This window comes from Manis pentadactyla, chromosome 6 (genome assembly GCF_030020395.1).
Source record: "Manis pentadactyla isolate mManPen7 chromosome 6, mManPen7.hap1, whole genome shotgun sequence".
NCBI classification, from domain to species: Eukaryota; Metazoa; Chordata; class Mammalia; order Pholidota; family Manidae; genus Manis; species Manis pentadactyla.
The window spans coordinates 42,385,016-42,406,271 of NC_080024.1; the positions used below are offsets into that span (position 1 = coordinate 42,385,016).

The 21,256-nt window shown below is 40.1% G+C and overlaps 1 protein-coding gene across 6 annotated transcripts in view; it reads right to left on the reverse strand.

Moving 5' to 3' along the window:
* ANKRD44 (ankyrin repeat domain 44) overlaps positions 1 to 21,256 on the reverse strand; it is a 287,374-nt gene that overhangs the window by 135,306 nt on the left and 130,812 nt on the right. For all 6 annotated transcript variants that reach the window (XM_036880524.2, XM_036880522.2, XM_036880523.2 and 3 more), the window contains exon 3: positions 359 to 437. In XM_036880524.2, the coding sequence (XP_036736419.2) occupies positions 359 to 437 (79 nt within the window). The remainder of the gene's footprint in view (positions 1 to 358; positions 438 to 21,256) is intronic.

Here is a 21,256-nt window from a genome sequence, read left to right on the forward strand (position 1 = left end):
CAATTTAAATATATGTAAGTACATACACATATTTGTAGACTTCAAAAAGCCAGTTTTCTTGTTTGGGTTTTTCTTTTCCAATGAAAAAAATTAAAAGAGAATTCATCTACAGTACTGAGCCTGGTTAAACAATCAGGAATGCTACCTTCAAAGCAAGAGAAAAGTTTTAATGGAGAAGTCATTTTTCAGTAAGAATAACTTCTAGCATTGTCTTTTATCTACTGGTAAGATCACTGACCATATAAACTTTCATGAGCACAAACATAAATTTTGTTCGGGTTCACTATGGTAGGCAATCTAGTGAGCTGGTCATTTCAATTTTTATCTGTAGTTGACATTACATCCGGCTGGTATTTACCTGACAGAATCAGGAGTTCAATGATCTCTGCATCTCCCAGGAACGCAGCCACATGAAGCGGGGTTCGCTTCTCGGAATCCTGAAACAACGGCAAAGATAAACAGTGAGTCAGGGGGTGGCGTGAGATGCCTACTGTAGACCTAGTAAGTCATGCCACTCACTCCAACGCTAACGCTCATGGGAGACAGTGAAGGCCGAACACCTACTCAGGTGAGTTCTGGTGTATTCATTTCTCTCAGCATCTCCCAAAGCCACTTGTACAATACATTCCATTTTCTGTGTCTGTATGTCGTATGTGCTGTTCTACTCCTTTTAGTGAAGCCCAGATCAGGTCAATGATGGACCACCATGCACTGGATGATGAAATTCAATATAATTACAAACCTTTGGTATGGTTAAAAAAATCAAACCTTTCTACCTACCTTAATAGCATAGTTCAAAGCTTTCAATGATTTATTTTCTTTCTAAGGGAACATAGTGGAATTTATCACAAGGACGTTAAACGTAAGTACAGTAATTGTCTCCTTTCTATCCCTATTAACTGTTGCCTAGACAGCTGCCCATTCGCTTACTGGATGCCCATTATATGCCAGGAAACACATTCTGGGGACAGAAGGGGGACTGTGACAGGCTCAGTCCTTGTCCTTATGAAACTTATATTCAAGTGGGGGGGCCGACAATAGTCACGTGCACCAGTGGCACCTGAGATCATTTCGGATGGTGATAGAGGCAATGACAAAATTAGAACAGGGTAATGGAAGCAAAACCAGGGAGATGGGGAAGAGAGTCCTTACAGTGGTCGAGTAAGGCCTTGCTGAGAGCTGAGGCTGATATTAGCATCTCTGTTTCATAAATAAAACACTGTGGCTCAAATAAATGAAGAAATTTCCTCAACACCTCAGGTCTACAGCAGAGCCACAACTGGACCTTCACCTGTCAGACTCCAGTCTAAGTCCTTGGCAAGGGATTTAACACATTGTGCTGAGAGGCAGCATGATAACATGCAGGGGGAAAAATACTGCTTCCCCATCTGTAAACTGGAGATAATAATATCCACCTTAGGGAACTGATAAGAGAATTCAAGATAATATAAGTAAACAAAGCCCTAGGCAGGCCTGAGGCCAGGCCCATGCCCACCAAGTGCCCCCTGCATGTCGTCAGCACGGATACTTGTGCAATAATGTCCTTCAGAGACTGAGAACCTATAGAGGGTAAAGAACAGGTCTTACTCCCCCTTCATCCCCTGAGTGGCAGCACACACAGCGATCGGCATAAGTTGCCCAAACTGAACTGGTCCGTGTGCGCTGCCGCTTCCACAAAAGTACATCAGCAGCTCCCTAACAACAGTAAAGCTTGCAGTGCTGCCCTGGAGGTTTCTCCTAAAACTAGCATGCTTTCTAGTTTCCAGATTTCTGGATTTGCTGCTGATTTGAATCACCATGCCTGTTATCACTTGATTATACAATCCATCTAACAACCCCTGATTAGCCCAAGGGTATTCTGGTTCCTGACAGTTCAGGCCCTCTGCTCTTCTGCAGTCTCTTTCAGACTATGGCTTATAGGTATTCCGTGACTCACTGATAGCTAAAACGGATGGCAGGCAGAGGACATGACACAAACTGATCTTCAAACCCATCTATTGGTTAGGAGTCTGTAAATGTTTTATGAAGGGATGGACTAGCTTTTAAGTGGACCTGAATTTGTTGGAAGTTTATGTTTTCTGTGCACTGTAATTACTGCAGGTAAGTAGAAATAGGGCAGTCATCTAATTTTTGCATATAAAATAATGGTATGCCTTGGAAAATTCTGTTAAGATTTATAATCATAGTTAACTCTCTTATAGCTGTATCACCCTTTCTGTGAAAATAAAGATTCAGTACTCACAAACATGTTTCCTTATGAGAGAATCAAATGTATTAATTTGTACACTGAACTATGTAAATAACTGAGACCAGGCTTTCACAAATGCCTTCTATTTCTATTTGTTCTACTGATATCTCCGCAAACACTTTCCACTTTAGCTTCATATTCCCTTTGAACCCCCACTATATCTGAAAAACTCCTGTGTCTTGCGATAAAGGTTATATAATTATATGTTCTTCTGTGAAAAGAACTGGTTCCAGGGTTTGGTTCAACATTAAACCTTACCTAAGAGGATTTAAACAAGGACTAACCCAACCCCAATTATGACTCATTTGACCTGGAGCAAAGTCAATGCTCTGTTTGAGAACTTGGCCTCAAATAAAAAGCCAAGAAAACTCCAAAATCTAAATCTGCTTGGCCTGTCATTATATGACTGGCTTTACTGAATCTGTGGTCCCTTTTATGACATGCTTGTTCAAACTTAAGTTTTTGTAATATAAAATGGGTGTGTTATGTGAGATCATATTGTAAAAACTCATGATTGTAAAGCCCCAGTTTTCCTGTTAGTATGCATTTAAAGGTTTCCTATAAGTTCCAAACAACTGTACCAGTTGATAGTCTCCTTCAGTGACATGCCATAGACAGGAACTGCAGAGAACTGTATTCAGGCAGCTTTAGTTCTCCAAAGCAGAACAACCGTATAAACAAATGTGTGTGCTATTAAGACCTAATTAAAATCATTGTGCATTTCCACTATTGAAAAAGGATAGCCAACAGCTGGCCTCTAACCAAGAGCTTGAGTGATATACAGTATGGGAGCCGAGGGGTGGGTAACAGAGCAAGAAGAATCACCATACCCAGTCAGGTGCAGTCAGCCAAGAGGTTGCAGTTCATCCTCTGCCTAAATATAGAGTTACTCTACTTTGCCATAAGCAAGATAAATGGGGTAGGAGATTTAATGGTAGAAGGAAGGGAAGGCTCTGGGGGAAAGAGTATATGAGCAATAATATTAGTAAAAATAGGTTCTAGGCAATGATACCTTTATGTATCTAGAAGGAGAAACAAACCTATCTGATAATTATGGAGTGCTTTTCATTTTTTGTTTTTTTTCAAAATGCTTTTTCAAATATTCTACTACTTGAATCTCATAACATCCCTATCAGGGGAGACACAACTTGCAGACCTGTGTTGTTAAGCCTTATTATCACCATTTAAAAGATAGGGAATCCAAGCCATTGGATAGGTTATATGCCTTTTGCCCAAAACAGCAAATTGAAGTCAAAGAATTAGGTGTCCTAGCTCCCAACCAAAAACTTCTCTTCTTTATCAAAATGGAAGCAAGAACAGAAGTTGCCTTGGTAGTCTAAAAACCTTTCCATTATAATCCCCAAGAAATTCTGGAAAAAATGTGACAAACATATAGTAAATATCCTTTTAAATGAGCTTGTAAGAAATTAAACAGTCTGGGGTCAGAAATGAACAGTAAACTGAGAGCCAGAGCTCCAAGCACATGATCTTAAACTTCAAGAAGAAGTCAGTAGACCAGGGGCTTGGGATTTAACAGTTGCTCAAGGACAGAAGATAAGGCAGAGAACTGAGAACTAGGAACAGACACCCTCAAGGACAGAGACTCTGAAAGTGGTCTTGAAGAAAGTTTCTTGAAGTGGTGGGCTTGAAAAAAAGCCAAATGTTCCCACAAGCAGCTGGAAAAGCAATGCCTTGGCTAGTGGTGGGGGAATAAAAGTGTCTCCACTGGGCATTTGCATCCCCCAAATCTTCCCTCACGTGGCTTGGGGTTTTACATTTACAATACCTGTATAGTCCAGGAACTTTCAAGCTGAAAAACAGGCTTAAAAATTGCCTCTAGGCCAAGGATACCCCTAGGGTGCTAAGTAGAAGGAAAAAAAACCTATCTGGAGAGAGGTGTCCTCAATCAAAGCAACACCCATCAATTAAACCTCCACTAAAGATGAGCTCACAAGCCTAAGCCACAAGACCCACGTGGAAGCCATTAGCCATAAGCGAGGGTCAGCAGGCACACCTACCAAAAAGAACTTGAGATAATAGAAGAATCAGATAGAAATATGAACAATGTTTAAAATCACTAAAGATATGAAGGACAAAGCCCAAGAGAAAAAACAAAGCACTATTGTTTTTAAGTGGACAAAATTCAGGGAAGCAGTAGAAAGGAAGAGTTAAGGGAAAGCAGTATGAACACTTGACACGAGATGTCATTGAAATTTTTGGCCTAAGAGAGGTAAACAGAAAGGTAAGAAAGGATAGGCAAAAATAAAAATAAAAAGATAAGTATAGTGACTCTGGGATATGTTTTACAACCATTTATTCAGGCATATTTTCTAGACATAGACATTTATTGAGAAGTTATACTCCAGACATGGTGGTGGACAATAGGAATACAACTTAAAAAACAGCCAGTCCTCACTCTAAAGAAACTTATAGTTCAATTACCAGTTTCCAAATGTAAGACATCAGAACAAAACAATACCAGTAAGTGGCAATTAGTGGTATTTGTGATGTTAAATGATTTGTGAAAATTATCAGAAGTGATGAGACCAACTCACAGAACCCAAGAATGGACTAACAGTTACCAAGGGAAAGGGACTGGGGAGGATGGGTGGGAAGGGAGGGATAAGGGAGGAAAAGGGGCATCACGATTAGCACACACAATGTAGTGGCAGGGGGACATGGGAAAGGCAGTATATAGAGAGAAGACAAGTAGTGATTCTATAGCATCTTACTATGCTGATGGACAGTGACTGTAATGGAGTATGGGGGGGACTTGATAATAGGGGGAGTCTAGTAACCTTAATGTTGTTCAAGTAATTGTACATTAACGATATCAAACTAAAAAAAATAAAAATAAATAAAAGTGATGAGACCAATGTCTTAGTGAAAACTGCCCTGAACTGCCAATTCTGAAGTGCCCTGGGGAGAAAGTCTAAAATGACAAGAAAAAAATATTTTCCAAATTGGAAACTAAACACATCTTACCCAGGACTTTCTAGAGGCCCTGTTGCCAACTAGTTTATCTGGGAACTTTGGAAGACCTAGGCCAGACTTTTAGGTTACTACAAAGCCCCAAGTATATCTTACAGGCTGATTCAGAGATAGTGTCTGGATCAAAATTAGAACCCAGAGCCAGGCCAAGACCAGAGCAGCAAATAGGCATAGTGGGAAGCTAAGTGTTCTGCGCTGTTTGCATTCACTCCCATCTGCTGTCCAAGTGGATGCTCATGACGACCAACAGCTGCTGAATGATCATGTAGGACTTTTCTTTTTTATTGAAGTGTCTTTGATATACAATCTTATATTGGTCTCAAATATACAATACAGTGGTTCAACAGTTACCCACATTATTAAATCCTCACCCCCACTAGTGCAGTTACTATTTTTTTACATAGGAAGATCACCTGCTATACTCTCCATGCTGTACTACTACTATCCCTGTGACCAAGTTATACTGTGATTCAGAATTTTTGTGCCCCTTTATCTCCCTCACCCTCCCCAACAACCCACCACAACCCCTCCCCCATGGTAACCAATAGTCACTTTTTAGTGTCCATGAGTCTACTGCTGTTTTGTTGATTCCATTTTGCTTTGTTTTTAGATTCCACAAATAAGTGAAATCATTTGGTACTTGTCTTTCACCACCTGGCTTATTTCACTGAGCACAGTACCCTCTGGATCCACCTATATTATTGCAAATTGCAGAATTTCTTTTTAATGGCTGAATAATATTCCATTGTGTATATGCACCACATCTTCTTTATCCATTCATCTATTGATGGACATTTAGTTTGCTTCCATATCTTGACTATTGTAAATAGTGCTGCAATAAACATAGGGGTACATGTGTCTTTCCATATCAGGGATTTTGTTTTCTTTGGATAAATTCCTAGAAGTGGAATTACTGGGTTAAATGGTATTTCTATTTTTAGTTTTTTGAGGACCCTCCATACTGTTTTCTACAGTGGCTGCACCAAGGGATATTCCCACCAATAGTGTAGGAGGGTTCTGATTTCTCCACATCCTCACCAGCATTTTTTATTTCTTGTCGATTGGATAGGGTAACTGGGGTAAGATGGTATCTCACTGTGGTTTTGATTTGCATTTCCCTAATGATTAGCAATATAGAGCATCTTCTCATGTACCTGTTGTCCATCTATATTTCTTCTTTGGATAAATGTCTTTTTAGGTCCTCTGCCCATTTTTAATCAGGTTATTTGTTTTTTTGGTGTTGATGCATATGAGTTCTTTATACATTTTGGATGTTAACCCCTTATTCAATGAATCATTTACAAATATATTCTCACATACTATAGGCTGCCTTTTTAGTTTGATGTGGTCCACTTGTTCATTTTTTATTTTGTTTCCCTTGCCCAAGGAGATGTGTCCAGGAAAAAATTGCTCATACTTATGTTCAAGAGATTTTTTGCCTGTTTTCTTCTAAGAGTTTAATGGTTTCATGTCTTACATTCAGGTCTTTGATCCATTTCAAGTTTACATTTGTGTTTGGAGTTAGGCTGTAATCCAGTTTCATTCTCTTACATGTAGCTGTCCAGTTTTCCCAACACAAGTTATTGAAGAGGCTGTTTTCCACATTGTATATTCATGGCTCCTTTATCGTATATTAATTGACCATATATGCATGGCTTTATATCTGGGCTCTCTAGTCTGTTCCATTGATCTATGGATATGTTCTTGTGCCAGTACCACATTGTGATTAATATAGGTTTGAAGTAGAGCTTGAAATCAGAAAATGTAATACCCCCACTTTGTTCTTTCTCAGGATTGCTTTGGCTGTTGGGGTCTTTTGTGATTCCATATGAGTTTTAGAACTATTTGTTCTAGTTCTTTCAAGAATGCTGTTGGTATTTTGATAGAGATTGCATAGAATCTGTAAATTGCTTTGGTCAGGATGGCCATTTTGACAATATTAATTCTTCTTATCTATGAGCAAAGGATAGATTTCCATTTATTTGTGTCTTCTTTAGTTTCTTTCATGAGAGTCTTATAGTTTTCAGAGAACAGACCTTTCACATTCTTGGTTACATTTATTTCTAGGTATTTTATTCTTTTTGATGCAATTGTAAATGCAACTGTTTTCCTGATTTCTCTTTCTGCTAGTTCATTGTTAGTATATAGGAATGTACCAGATTTCTGTGTATTAATTTTGTATCCTACAACTTTGCTGAACCCAGTTATTAGTTCTAGTAGTTTTTTGGCGCAGTTTTTAGGGTTTTTTATATACAGTATCATGCCATCTGCAAATAGTGACAGTTTTACTTCTTCCTTACCAATTTGGATGCCTTTTATTTCTTTTCTGTTTGCTGTTGCTAGGACCTCAAGTACTATGCTGAATAAAAGTGGGGAGAGTGAGTATCCTTGTCTTGTTCCTGATCTTGGAAGAAAAGCTTTTAGCTTTTTGTCATTGAATATGATGTTAGCTGTGGGTTTGTCATGCATAGCCTTTGTTATGTTGAGGTATGTTCTTTCTATCCCAATTTTGTTGAGAGTTTTTATCGTCGTGAATGGATGTTGTATTTTGTCAAATACTTTTCCAGCATCTACTGAAATGATCATGTAGTTTTTAACCTTCTTTTTGTTGATGTGGTATATCACATTGATTGATTTATGAATATTGTACCATCCTTGCATCCCTGGAATAAATTGTTGTGATGGATGAGCTTTTTGATGTATTTTTTAATTCGGTTTGCTAATATTTTATTGAGGATTTTTGCATCTATGTTCATCAGGGATATTGGTCTAAAATTCTTTTTTGTAAAATGTTTTTGTCTGGTTTTGGTATTAAAGTGATGCTGACCTCTTAGAATATGTTTGGAAATATTCCCTCCTCTTTTACTTTTTGGAAAACTTTAACAAGAATGGGTATTAGCTCTCTTGGTCAAGTAGGTTTTTATAGCACTCATGAATACTAGAGGAGACAGTAAGTTCAAAGCAATCACAGTAAGACTAATATACATTGGAAATGATTCATCAACAGAGTTTTTAAAAAATTGTTCAAGTATCACAAAAAGAAAGATCTTTTCTCATTACCCAGTAGCTCCAATTTCAAATAGCCTTTTGCGAACAGGTTCAGACCCATGAAAAGACCCAGGATTCTCCAGGAGGAAGGAAGGTAAACCCTCCCTTTCTATGAATAGCCAGAGACACACACAGCCAGCAAGCATCTGACCTAAATTTGCACTACGTCATTGAGAGATCAGGCAAAGGAAGTTCTGTCTTCTGTTTACCAAAGAAGTAGATCAAAGAAAATAGGGAATCTGAAGTATGTACACATAAAGTGAGTTTGACATGGGGCGAGAGGCCATTCTGACAGCTAAAAATACTGTGTGTAGACAGGTAGACTAAAGGGACATCCTAAGCCTCTATTTTGAAGATTAACAATTGTTTACTACATGCTTTGGAAATTCTCAGCTAGAAGTGCATGTCTAATCTTCATTATAAAACAAACATCCGATCCTTACATGTAAGTATCTTAATACCAATACAGGCAGATGGAGCAATATTAAGAAAACAAGCCCTGCAAAGCCTTGCTATCATGAAATACAGAAGTTAAATTCCAACCATCAATCCAAACTCCTGCTAGTAACAAAGAAGCAAGGCAATAAGTAACAACTTAACCAAACAAGCTTAATGTGATATTGAAAGAGATCACTAGAAGCAAGGAGATGTGTAAAGAAACTCTGAAAACAATATAGATACCTTGGAGATATTTCAAAACATATGAGGAAAAAAGTAAAAAATGTATAGATTTAAATCAAACAAGACACAAAATGGGAAAGATGTTTAGTCCTAAGGTGGGGAATTAAAGGAAGTTTATAAAGAGGAAAAGAAAGCAAAAGAGAGAAAGGAGTATCATATTTCTTTTAAAAATTTTCATCTTTACTTTCAAGTTTTAACATCTCACAAGTAAGTACAGAAAATAGCAGGTCTATATGTTCCCATCAGCAAAATCAAACATGTTAACATTTTTGTATATCTGCTTCAGAACTCTGTTTTTAAAAATAGGTTTAGGGGTAAAGTGCCATGAGTATTGTAACTTGTAATGTTTCAGAAAATAATTTGAAGTGTGTGTGTATGTGTGTAAAAGAGAAAGAGAAGATAGATTAGGCTGTCTTCTATTCTTCACTATTACAAATAGTGCTGCAATGTACATGCCTCTCTGCATATATGTGAAAAATCTTCCATAGCAGATACCAAGAAAAGTTCAGTGCTGGGTCTTAGAGTATACACATATTCAACTTAATTAGGGATTGTCAAATAGCTTTCAAAAGTAGTTTTACCCATTTATGCTCTCACTAGTCATAAATTAGTTCCTTTTCCAAACATCCTTGCCAATATTTGAAGTTATCAACCTTATTACTCTTTGTCAAGATGATGTGCCTGACATGGAATTTCATTGTTGCTTGGATTTATATTTCACTAAATACGTGTGAAGTTAAGATTCTTTTCATATGTTTACTAAAAGTTCTGACTTCTTCAACTGTGAACTTCCTGTGCATATCCTTTACCCACTTCTAAATTCACTTATTAGTCTTTTTCTTATGATGTGCAGTTTTAAAAAATATATTGTTTAATTGAACTTTCAATGAAAACTCAAATTATGCCCTCACCTAGACACAGCAGAGACAGATCAGTGGTGACCCCAAGTCACCATAAGAGAAAAATTTAGATTTATATTCATTATTCATCTTTCATGTATGCACATCCCATGGAGAACATTTTCCTTGTCTGAAATTTTCTATGTCTCAAAGCTGACAGCAAATCTTTGCCCCTATATACTGCACCATCAAACAACTTTATTCAATCATCATTTTCTAATTTGATCCCTAAAACAACACTGTGAGGTAAATATTATTATCCCTATTTTACAGTTGAGGAGCTTAAACTTTGAGATGATAAGTAACTTGAGCATGGTCACACAGCTGTTCAGTCACAGAACCAGGATTCAGAACCATATTTGATTCTATTGTTCATGCTCTTGTTGACTCTGAATAGTTACAAGCCTTGGTAAACAATATGAAAGTCACTGTCAACTACACTTAGAGTGCTTGCCTTAATACTATACATCAAAGAACAAAATTCTCATAAGTAAAATGTATAAGCAGGAAAGAAGAATAGAGCTGGAGAACTAACACAACCTGATTTTGAGACTCATCATAAAGCTACAGTGATCAAGGCAATTTGGTACTGGTGCAGACACATATATGGACAACACACATGATTTCCAAAATCAAAGCACAATGACAATTCACTGATGAAAGGATAGCCTTGTCAACAAATAGTGTTGAAACAGACATCATATTAAAAAAAAAAACTTTAATCAATACCTTGCACCCTAGACAAAAAGTAATTCAAGATGGAATATAGAACTAAATGTAAAACTTAAAGGTATAAAACATCTAAAGGAAACATAGGAGAAATCCCTTGTGACCTTGGGTTAGACAAACACTTCTTAGATATAACACCAAAGCATGACCCATTAAAAAAAATTGGTAAATTAATCAAAATGGATAAGGTCTCTTTGAAACACACTGTTACGAGAATGAAAAGACAAGCCACAGACTAGAAGAAATCTTTACAGCATAAATTGAATAAAGAACTTCTATCTAGAATATACAAAAAGTCTCAAAACTCACTAATATGAAAGCAAACAGTCCAATTAAAAAATTGGCAAAAAATTTGAATAGGTATTTCACCAAAAAAAGTATAGCAAATAAGCACATGAAATAATGTTAACATCATCAATCATTAGGGAGATGCAAATTAAAATCATGTTACATACCTATTTAAAATGGCTAGAATTAAAAGGACTGATGACATCAAGTGTTGGTGAAGATGTGGAGCAACTGGAACATTCCTACACTGCTGGGGGGAATGTAAAATGGTATAACCACCTGAGAAAACAGTTTGGCAATTTCTTAAAGAGTTAAATACAGACCTGCTATATGATCTGGATATTCTAGTCTTAAGTATTTACCCAAGAGAAATAAAAGTTTATATCCATACAAAGATTTGCACATGAATGCTCATAACAGCTTTATTTGTAATAGCCAAAAATTGGAAACAATCCAAATTTCCATCAACAGATGAGTGTATAAACAAACTGTGGTAGTTCCATGTAATGAAACACTACTCAGCAATTAAAAGGAATAAACTGGTATTATATATCACAACATGGATGAATCAAAATAACTACACTGAGTGAAGGAGCCAGGCAAGAAAAGAGTACATGCTGTATGAATCCATTTATATAAAACTCCAGGAAATGCAAACTAATGTACAGTGACAGGGAGCAGATAAGTGGTTACCTGAGGAGGCTGGGGGAAAGATTGGAGGGGTGGGAGTTTTTAGGATTACAAAGGAGTAAAAGAAAGCTTTTGGCAGGCAATGGATATGTTCATTATCTCGATTGTCATGATGGTTTCATGCGTATAAACTTTGCAAATTGTACACTTCAAGTATGTCTGCTTTATTATTTGCCAATTATATCTCAACAAAACTGTTTTTCACATATAAGCAGGCAAATAAAACATTTTCTGTGTAACATAAAGAAGGGCATATTTAAGAGTTTAAAAAATACACCTAGGCAACAAGGTAAATTCAGTTAATAAGAGAAAAGAAACGGCAAAATCTAATCAACCAATAATGAGTTCATTTTAGAGGCAATTCATGTTACATTCTGCTAATGTACAGATAGAAAATGAAGTTCTTGCAAAAGAATGAGATGTTGGATTAGTGTACATGCTTTAAAAACAGACTCGAGCAAGAGTTCTCTTCAAAAATCCCTTGGGACATTTATATTTCCTAAACAATATCTTTGACAACTGTACATTGAGTAAGGATATAGAAAATAAATCTAGAAAACTACATACAAGTTGGAAGGTGAACGGTTTATGCCTAACCTGTGGGTGCACTGCAGCATGTCAGCAGTGGATAACCACAGGACCGCTGGTATTCTAACACAGCACCCAGAGATTCCCAAGTGCTAGCACCCTTTTTGAGCAGTCTTTGCCTGAGAAAACTGATACAGTACCGACCATTCGTTCTGTTGCCCTGAGATCACTGACCAGAGACATTCCTTGAGCGTCAATAGGAACAGAATATGGGAAAAGGCTCTAGTCCTCTAGTCCTACAGAACAGAAAACCGGCCAAGATGCGTGTATGTTATCGCCAGTGAAACAGTAACACATGCCCACCCGCTGCAAAGAAATCGTCAGGAGCATCTGATGAAAACCCAAGCACGCCTCCACCCGCATCCTAAAGACTTATGAAGTTCACAGTTGCTCCTGCAGCATCCACAAGCATATGAAGAAGTGGTGTCTTTAAATGTAGGGCACTTGTGAAATAGTTTTCATAAAGAAACCCTAATTCTTGTACACACGGTGGGAATGTTTTGGCGCTAAGGGGAATCTGAGGAAGCCCACAGATTGGAACTGCTCTTGGTTGCAATGAGCAAACCAGCAAGGTGAGAAGTCCAGTTTCAGTTAGGGCCCCACCCCCGGCTGTCTTTCTTTAACCAGTTCATCAGCCAACTTATTTAACAAGGATAGATGTCTAATTGAGAAAGGGATAGCCAAGAAAATAACTTAATCGATTGGAAAATTATCTCCTGCTGATGAAAGGGTGAAAAGGAAGTAGCTGCTAGTTTTCATGCCTGTAAAGGGCTGGCAACAGTGAAAACCTGTCATCAGCCGAAGGACCACATGGTATCAGAATCAAAATCTCAGGAGAGGAAACCTAGAATTACAAAATATTTGAACTGGAAGGACATTAGGGACACCAGAGAGTTGAACTGATTGGCCCAAGGTCATACAGCTATGAATGGCAGGGTGGAACCCTTCATTCATATGAATGACACACGTCCTGAAACTCCCGAGTGCCAGGCACTGCGCCTGCGCCGGGACCGCCTCAGTGGAGAGCTGGGTCCCTGCCTCACAGGGCCTCAAAGAATCTTTCTCTCTTGACTCTAGACCATGAGCCATTTCCTGCAGTGGACTAATATTAGATTGATCCCATCAGTCAGCAAAGAGCAGGCACACACACACACAGTGTTAGAAAACACCAGAGAGAGACTATGGCATGAAGGGAAACAGTGCTCAAACATGTTGATCTACTTTGGATAAAACAATAACTCTCAGATACTGGGTCTGTTTCTCTCTCTTTTTCTCTCTGTCTTACGGGAGGGGAGGTGGATAAAAGCAAAAGCTGATAAAAATAGTTGCTGTGGTCCATAGACAATCATCTTAACTAAAAATGATTAGTATCTCCTTACAAGTTTTTTTTCAGCCTCCAGGTGGATATTTTAGAAACAGAGTTTATATATAATACTGATAGTGAAAATCACCAATGCAGTTACCTGGACCGACGATACCGGATTGGCTGCACACACCAATACGGTAACAAAGCTTACCTCTGGGTGGATAATTTTATGGGCATTCTTCACTTTCCTTCCTTTGTCTGCATTTCAAGGCTTGTATGTAATACAATTTAGAAACAAGAAAACAAAATTCCTTTTGTAAATAAGAAAAGACTTTCCTATTAAAAAAAATAGGTCTTCTCTAACAAGAGCTAGTTTTAAGTAGTTACCTATAAATTATAAAGCAGTGAACATTATTTCCTGTCCAAAGCCTTCATTATCTTACAGCAGGTTTTAAATCATTGATGTGTGAATGTGTTTCTTTGCAAATGACAAAGTACTATGTTTATGACTAAACATGGGAAAACAGCAGTTGTGCTGTGCTCCATGAAGTGGCCGAAGTACTCCACAATGCATCATCCGATTCTGAAGAAATCCAGGGAGACTGATCGAGTAGGTATTGTTATCCCCCTTTTACAGGATAGGGACCAAGGCTGACTCAGAGAGTTAAAAGACTTGTCCAAAATCACACCAAAATTCGCTGATTCTGGGTTTTCTGATACCACGATCTTTGTGTTCTCCCACAATGCCACATAGGGCCTTAGGGACTAGGAAGTTCTTCGAAGGCAGAACCTGCTTCCACCTCGCGTACAGCACTTTGGAGGCCTTGGTCCTACTCTAGTCTTTCTTGTCAAGTGACCTGCTGGACAGGGAGACACACAACACACACACACACACACCACAACCCACACACACACACACAACACACACACACAACACACAACACACAGCACACACACACACACACACACACTTTAATCAGAGGCTTCCTTGTGTAGCCAAAAGAACACAGACTCTGGGGTCATAATGACCTGACTTTGAATCCCTCTTTTGCCATTTTTTATCTGTGTGACTTTGGATAAATAAATCAATCTCTGAAGCTCATTTTCCTTTTCAGTAAAATGAAAATAGGATCACTTCTCTTGCAGGTACAAATTACATGTCCAAAAAATGTTAGCCATTCAAGTATTATTATTATGGACAACTTTGTGGCTTATCCTGATTTTTTCAGTCCCCTTTGGTGATTAGACAAAATATGGAGATTCAGAACACTTTCTGGAGAAACAACTTTACTGGTAAGGACTGATGTTTGATTACCAGTGGAGGGGCCGATGCTGCCTACTCAAAGCCGTCCAGAAGCGGCTCTTTGCCTGCCTCCTCTCCCACCAGAAGCAATCAGCCTGCATGGGCTTGGCCATTGTCTCCTGTCCTACCTCAACTCAAAGGTACCCAGGTCCCCCCAGGCTCCAGAGTTGGGCCATCAGCCACCTCCTATCCACCAGCCCTGTACTCACTGATGTGTATGATACTCCACTTGAAATCCCCAGGGGACCCCAACAACATTATGACCCACCTGGCTAGATGGCTTAGCCCCCCAGCATGTTCTGGTATGTAATTTTTTTCCTCCTTATAATCCTTAAGTCAATACTAGCCTTAGATCACTCCCCAACCTCACCTATAAGATGATATGCTTAGATTTTAAGCATAACTGGCCTGACATGGTTTCCCTTCCCATCCTAAATGTGGTGAGCTGGTTGGGTTTCCACTCCTGAAATTCACTGGACAGACCAACAGAGCTCTATGACCTTTGGCCTACTTCTTTATGCCATTTTATTTCTAAGACTCTGTATGTCCTCCCTTGTGAGCCTGATAAGCATCTTCTACCTTCTCCTCACCAAAGCAAAGACTGATGGCCATAGTGACCTCCTGATCAAAGGTGAATTTCAGACAGATGGAAATGTAGAAGCATGATGCTTTAAGACACTCAACACAGTACAATTTCCTCCTGAGAAGAAGCAGGACATTTGACATAACACAAGGACAACTTTTTATTTTTAAGTCACAAAATAGGCAGCCCCTGTTTTGGAGATTTTGAGTCACCTGGAAGAGTCTTCCCACGCTCAGCTCAAGTGTCCTTTCCTCCAAAACCATGCTTTCTTCTGATTCTCTACCCCACATCCTTCCTCCACCCTCCACTCTTCTATCATTGCACCATCATATCTGACTGTCTGCGTTGGTTTTCCTGCCTCCCGCTAAGCAGACTGTGGAAGCAGGGCAGAGGCAGTCTTATTCATCTGTACCCATCTAGCACCACAGCTGGCATACAGTAGGTGCTCAGTATATGTATCTTGGAGGAACAAAAGGGAATAATGTCTTGATGTATCTTAGACTCTTTAAAAGAAAAAGAAAATAAGAATTCTTAATTCTAACCCCCAATAACAAAAGGGTTTATGTGAGGGTGGCCTACAGGCTTCTGTGGTGAGCCAGAGAGTGGTTCTCTACAAGGCCATGGTTGTAGCTCTTACCCATCTCTAACCTTGATCGAAGCCAGCAGCCCCCTCGGTCGATCACAGGAAGGGCTTAACCTTGTTTCAAAGAAGTCTGACCATCTCAGAAGCCTCGGCCCTTCAGATTTCCTATTGATTCTGTTGCTCTCAACTGGGGCCTTATGGACCAGCGGGTAAGGTTTGCTAAGAAGACTGTAACAAGAAGCCATGAGGCTCAGAGAGCTATCCGTGTCAATAAACTAACCTGTGCCCCCTCCAACGAAGGCTGCCTGCTGTGGAGTTGTGGTTTCTGTGAGAGCTCACCTACAATGAGACCTAGAGAGGGACGTTATTGTCTATGGTCAGTTTAAAGTGCCAGTTCCTAGAAACCCAGTGGCTTGTGGAACTAGGGAACCGACACTGAATTTTTTAATAATGTGGAACATATTCTCCCTTGTCTCTAACTAGCCCAAACCTGTGTATGAAATGATTAGAGGCTCCAGTTAAAATGAAGCTACTGGTATGGAATAGTTCCAAGCATAGGAAACCTAGATGTTGGAAGAGCATCATAGAAAGAAGGCGGCACAGGTTGGTCGTCTTTATGAACAGGCCTGCTGCTGGGGAGGGTGCTGGTGATGGGTTTACTAGCACTATTTCTTGAAAGAGGGTTGCGTAGATTACCGGCGGTGGTGGGGGTGGGGGGTGGGGGTTCCATCAACGTGCTTTACAAAGGACAAGAAGAAGAAGTAGGGTCACAGGTGCTATCTGACTCTTCTCAGCCCACAAAAATTTCCCAGAAGGATGGATTTCCCAAAGAGGCTGGGGTGTGCTGGGGTACCCACATCTCAGACCAGCCATGCCACTCTGCTAGAACCAGAATTCCAACAGAAATTTTATTCAGAGTGAGAAATGACTGCCTCCAACCTGGCTGAGGAGGGACTGTCTGCATTCCTCAGTCACTGGAGGTCTGACACCACCAGCTGTATCTAAGTAGCAGGATCCCCCGACCCCACCTGCGCTTTGGCAGCACAAGGTCAAGGGTGGGTTGGGGGTGGAGGGCACACAGCTGAAATCAAAGGGAGGGAAGCACAGCTGTTGTGTTCCTGGAGTTCCCAGGCAGGCCTAACACAGGAAGCCTTTTCCCTCTGTTCTCCAGGGCCGCACTGTGGGGTCAGGCAGGTCATGCACAACCCCCAGCTGAAGAGCAGCTCTCAGGAGAGCCCTTCCCCACAGCACGGTCTCTTTAAAGAAAGAAAAAGGGCAGGCTTTGCCTCCACAGAGCATGGGCTCTGAAGCCTGTGGTTGGGCTTCTGGAGACCACAGTCCATTATCTAAGGGAGGTCAAGGTCATCCTGTACAGGATTCCCACACCTCCCACTGCTACCCTCCCTGCAGCTCTGCCCACCCCATCCCCATGTCAATCACCACCACCCCTGCTGATTGCCCCCAGAGCACAAACTGCCCTGACACCGGGCAGCTGTTCAGTCATGCCTGCCTCTTAAGCAGAACCACCTTCCTCCTCCTCATTTTCTCCACCCCTGTGATGTCTTAGTTCTTTTACAAGATCCGGCCTTCCACCACCCTCAGGCTCTCCCAGCGATGCCTTCCCAGCTACTTCAGATTTCCTATTGATTCTGTTGCTCTCTCAGAAGCAGTAGGCCCTCCCTTCTTGGTCCCTGGATTTGTTTGCACTTAGTTGATACTGCTTGGATTTTAGGTACCTCTGAGGATGCAGTACAACCTAGCAGGCAGAAGGACCAAATCCTGGCCTTGCCACCTGCAGCCATAGGACCTCAGGCAAATCACTGGACCCTCCTCTGAGCCATTGCCTGTAAAATGGGAATAAAGACAATACCTACCTTCTGTAAGATGGAATGAAATTATGCTAATAAAGCATCTGGCACAGTTCCTAGTATACAGTTAGCACTCAACAAATGTATTTTTTAACACAAGTTTTCCCTCTTCCCAGTATGTCCATTCTGGCCAACTGATGGAACGAGGGAGAGAAGACAGGGAGGGGACAGAGGTGAGGAAGCATAAGGTGTTCCACACAGTCTCACTGAAATTCCAGGGTAATCAGGAAGGTACCATCCAAACAGGCAGGGGGGATATATGACCAAAGCCAGATAAACATCCTCTCTAGTAGTTTCGGTGGCTGGAGATGCACGGGATCAGATGAACAAAAACAAAATATGCTCAACATTGTGGGAGGTGTCACCTGACAGAAGAGCTGACCAGACAAGCCTTACATCTTTGCTGAACACGACCTCATTGTTGCCACAACTGCTTGTAATTACTTGCGTGACAGGAAGGAGGGGTGAGCACCCACCACAGTAAGTGGCTTATGCAAGGCATCTCATTTCCAGAAAGGAGCCATGACCCCTGTGAGCAGCTAGGAATACAGGTGGGTAACCAGGAGGACAAATATAAGAAGAGCCCTCAGAACACCAGAGAAGCTCAGAAAATGCAATTCTGTGTCAAAAAGACAATGGACAACTTAGCCAACTTCTGGAGCTTTCCTAGGAGTAACCCACCACAAAATACAATTTGTGGAAGCATTACTGATGAAAGAAGGTACTGGCATATGTAGCATCAGGAACCATTCACCCTAAAACCTAACCAATGAAAAAACTGTTTGACAGTAACTATGAGTACCTATTTCTATGTGGCAACATTTCAACTTGGACTTATTTTGAATTATACACTTAAAATGACATAGAAATTATGAAAATGATTTGAGTCACTTTATGATATGAACAGAAGGAGTTTCTAACAATTTTTACAATGAATCTAGAGAGAAGGGTTGGAAAAAAAGAGAAATGACACTGTTCTAGACCATAAATTCATACTTCAGTAGAGGCCATAAATATATATGTTAAGTGTACACCTGTTTTTAATCTATATGGGGCTCAAAAATCAGACCCCAAATTTGCCCATAGATCTTCTACTTGGCTGGCACAGAGGTTTTGAAAATCTAAATTGGAATGTTTCTACTGGGGCCACAGCACTGTAGCTCAGCACAGCCCCCTTCCCCTTGCCACCTTTTCACACACTGCAACTGCCTACTGCACCCTGAAAGCTTTTGAGACATCAGCAGAGATTTGTATTTTCCCTTCTAAGTATGCCCATGTCTTTGGTACAAAACAATGCAATTTGGACCAAATAAACTGCAGTCCAAAAACATGTTCTGAGGCACATGAGATGCTGTAAGCTGTGATGGGTAGTTTTTGAAATCCAGGCATTGTGATAGGGTCTAGGGATACAAAGATGAATGAACAAGGATCCTTACAATACTGAAATGGCAAGGAAACCAAATGAAATCAAGGAATACTATAAAGAGGATGTTACATGACATGAATGTGTCTAGAGTAGTAGAAGCTGCTGATTCCAAACAAACAAACAAAAAATTCTTTAGAAAGTAGCATACTTTAAGAATGGAGAAGAATCACCAACAGAGACTGAGTTCTTAACATGTGCAGGCCCTGATCTAAGCATTTTCCATGGATTTTCCTCAGAGTGGGTAGGAACTGATTATCCCCATTTTGCAGATGGGGAACAGTGGCACAGAGAGGTTCATTACCTAGCCAAGGTCACACTGCAGCTGGTAGGCTGCAGAGCCATGCAGTCTGGCCATGAGAGCTCACACTTTTGGCCACTGTTCTGTGTGCCTCCCAGAAACACCTACCACCAGGCTGTACTGACTTCTTGCAAATACACTTTAGGGACCAAGAGCTGTCTTTCTAGTTTAAAGTTCATCAAGCCAATTCTCATCTGCTATTTCGCATCCTAAGAGAAATTACTTTGTCTAAGATTAAAAACATAATGTATATAAATGATTGGTCTAGTTGTCAAGCTATTGGAAATCAATAAATTTGTCATGTTGGTTTATAAATCAGTTACTTGTGTGGTTAGATAGTGTGAATCAATTCCCCAAATGCTAATCGTTCTTGCACTGAGCTGAGAAAAATCAAGTTTTTCTAGGTGATTTGTATATATAATAAAGTTTGAAAAGCATTAGCTACAAGATATAAATGATTAAACATGCCTTCAAGCAGTGCCCTATCAGCAAAAATCACTTTTGAGCACAAAATTATTTAACTAATCATTCATAAATTTCATATACTCACTACTATATTATCATATATAATATTCTATAAGATGCACCCAAAAACATACATTGTGTTTTTTAAGAAAGAGAAGACGATACTCCACTGCCCTAATGGGTCATCTTGCTTACTTTCTGGGATGCCTGTACTTCCCTTCTTGGAACCTCCTGCCTTAGATCAAGGACCTTATTTTAGGGCTAGACCTCCAACTAATCATTAAAGATGACCCAAATGCACATCAAGAATAGTTTCTACACTTAGAGGAAGCACTGTGCATTGCTAATTCATGGATGAAGCCAGCCACATGGATCTGAGAGCAGGGGTCTTGGGAAATCTGTGTCCAGGTAATGTTTTTAAATAATTCAAACCTATTCTTATGTGTCCTATTTATAAACATCCTCTTTTATCTGATAAGCATGAACTATGCTTCTTGGTTGCTTCACTTCTCAGGGCTGGGCAAGTGGAAGAGACTGGAAAAATACTTGTTTACCACATGGCTGGCTCACAGCCACAGTGAGAATATCATTGTCATCCGGTTTCATGCAAAACACCCAGCCCTTCCCTTTGCTGGGCTCTTCTTCCCTACCAAATTATCCCCGAGGCAGAATGCTGCGCCTAGCAGTTTCTCTGATCTAGCACCCTTTTAAGGTTGAATGAATCCAGCTACCTGTGCCACATAATTTAGAGATTCAAGATCTTTGCAGCAATGACTCTCCTTTGGAGTCCTGAGCTGCCACGTCAGAAGTTCAACCACCCTGCAGGTGCCCTGCTGTGGAGAAGCCTGGGCCACATGGAGAGGCCACGTCACGTGTAACCAGCATCAACAGCCAGTTGATGATTCAAGTACCCATCTGTCAAGTCCCCCCCCAAGACAAGAAGTCTTTCCAGCTGAGCCCAGAAATCATGGAACAGAGAAAAGCTATGCCACTCATTATGTGCCATCTGAATTAACCCACAAAATCCATGAGCCTAATATAATGGCTATTCTGTGCCATGATATTGTGGGGTGGTGTGCTACACAGCAATAGTAACAGTCTCTGTGAGATTCTGAAGTGCTCTCTGAATTATTAGAGAAAGACAACATTATGTCTAGTGTTAAATAACTTTATTGTTTCCTATTCAGGGAAACCAGGCAGCCATTGCTATACCACATATAGGGCAACTGTCTAATAAGAATACTTATTAAATCCCAACAGCA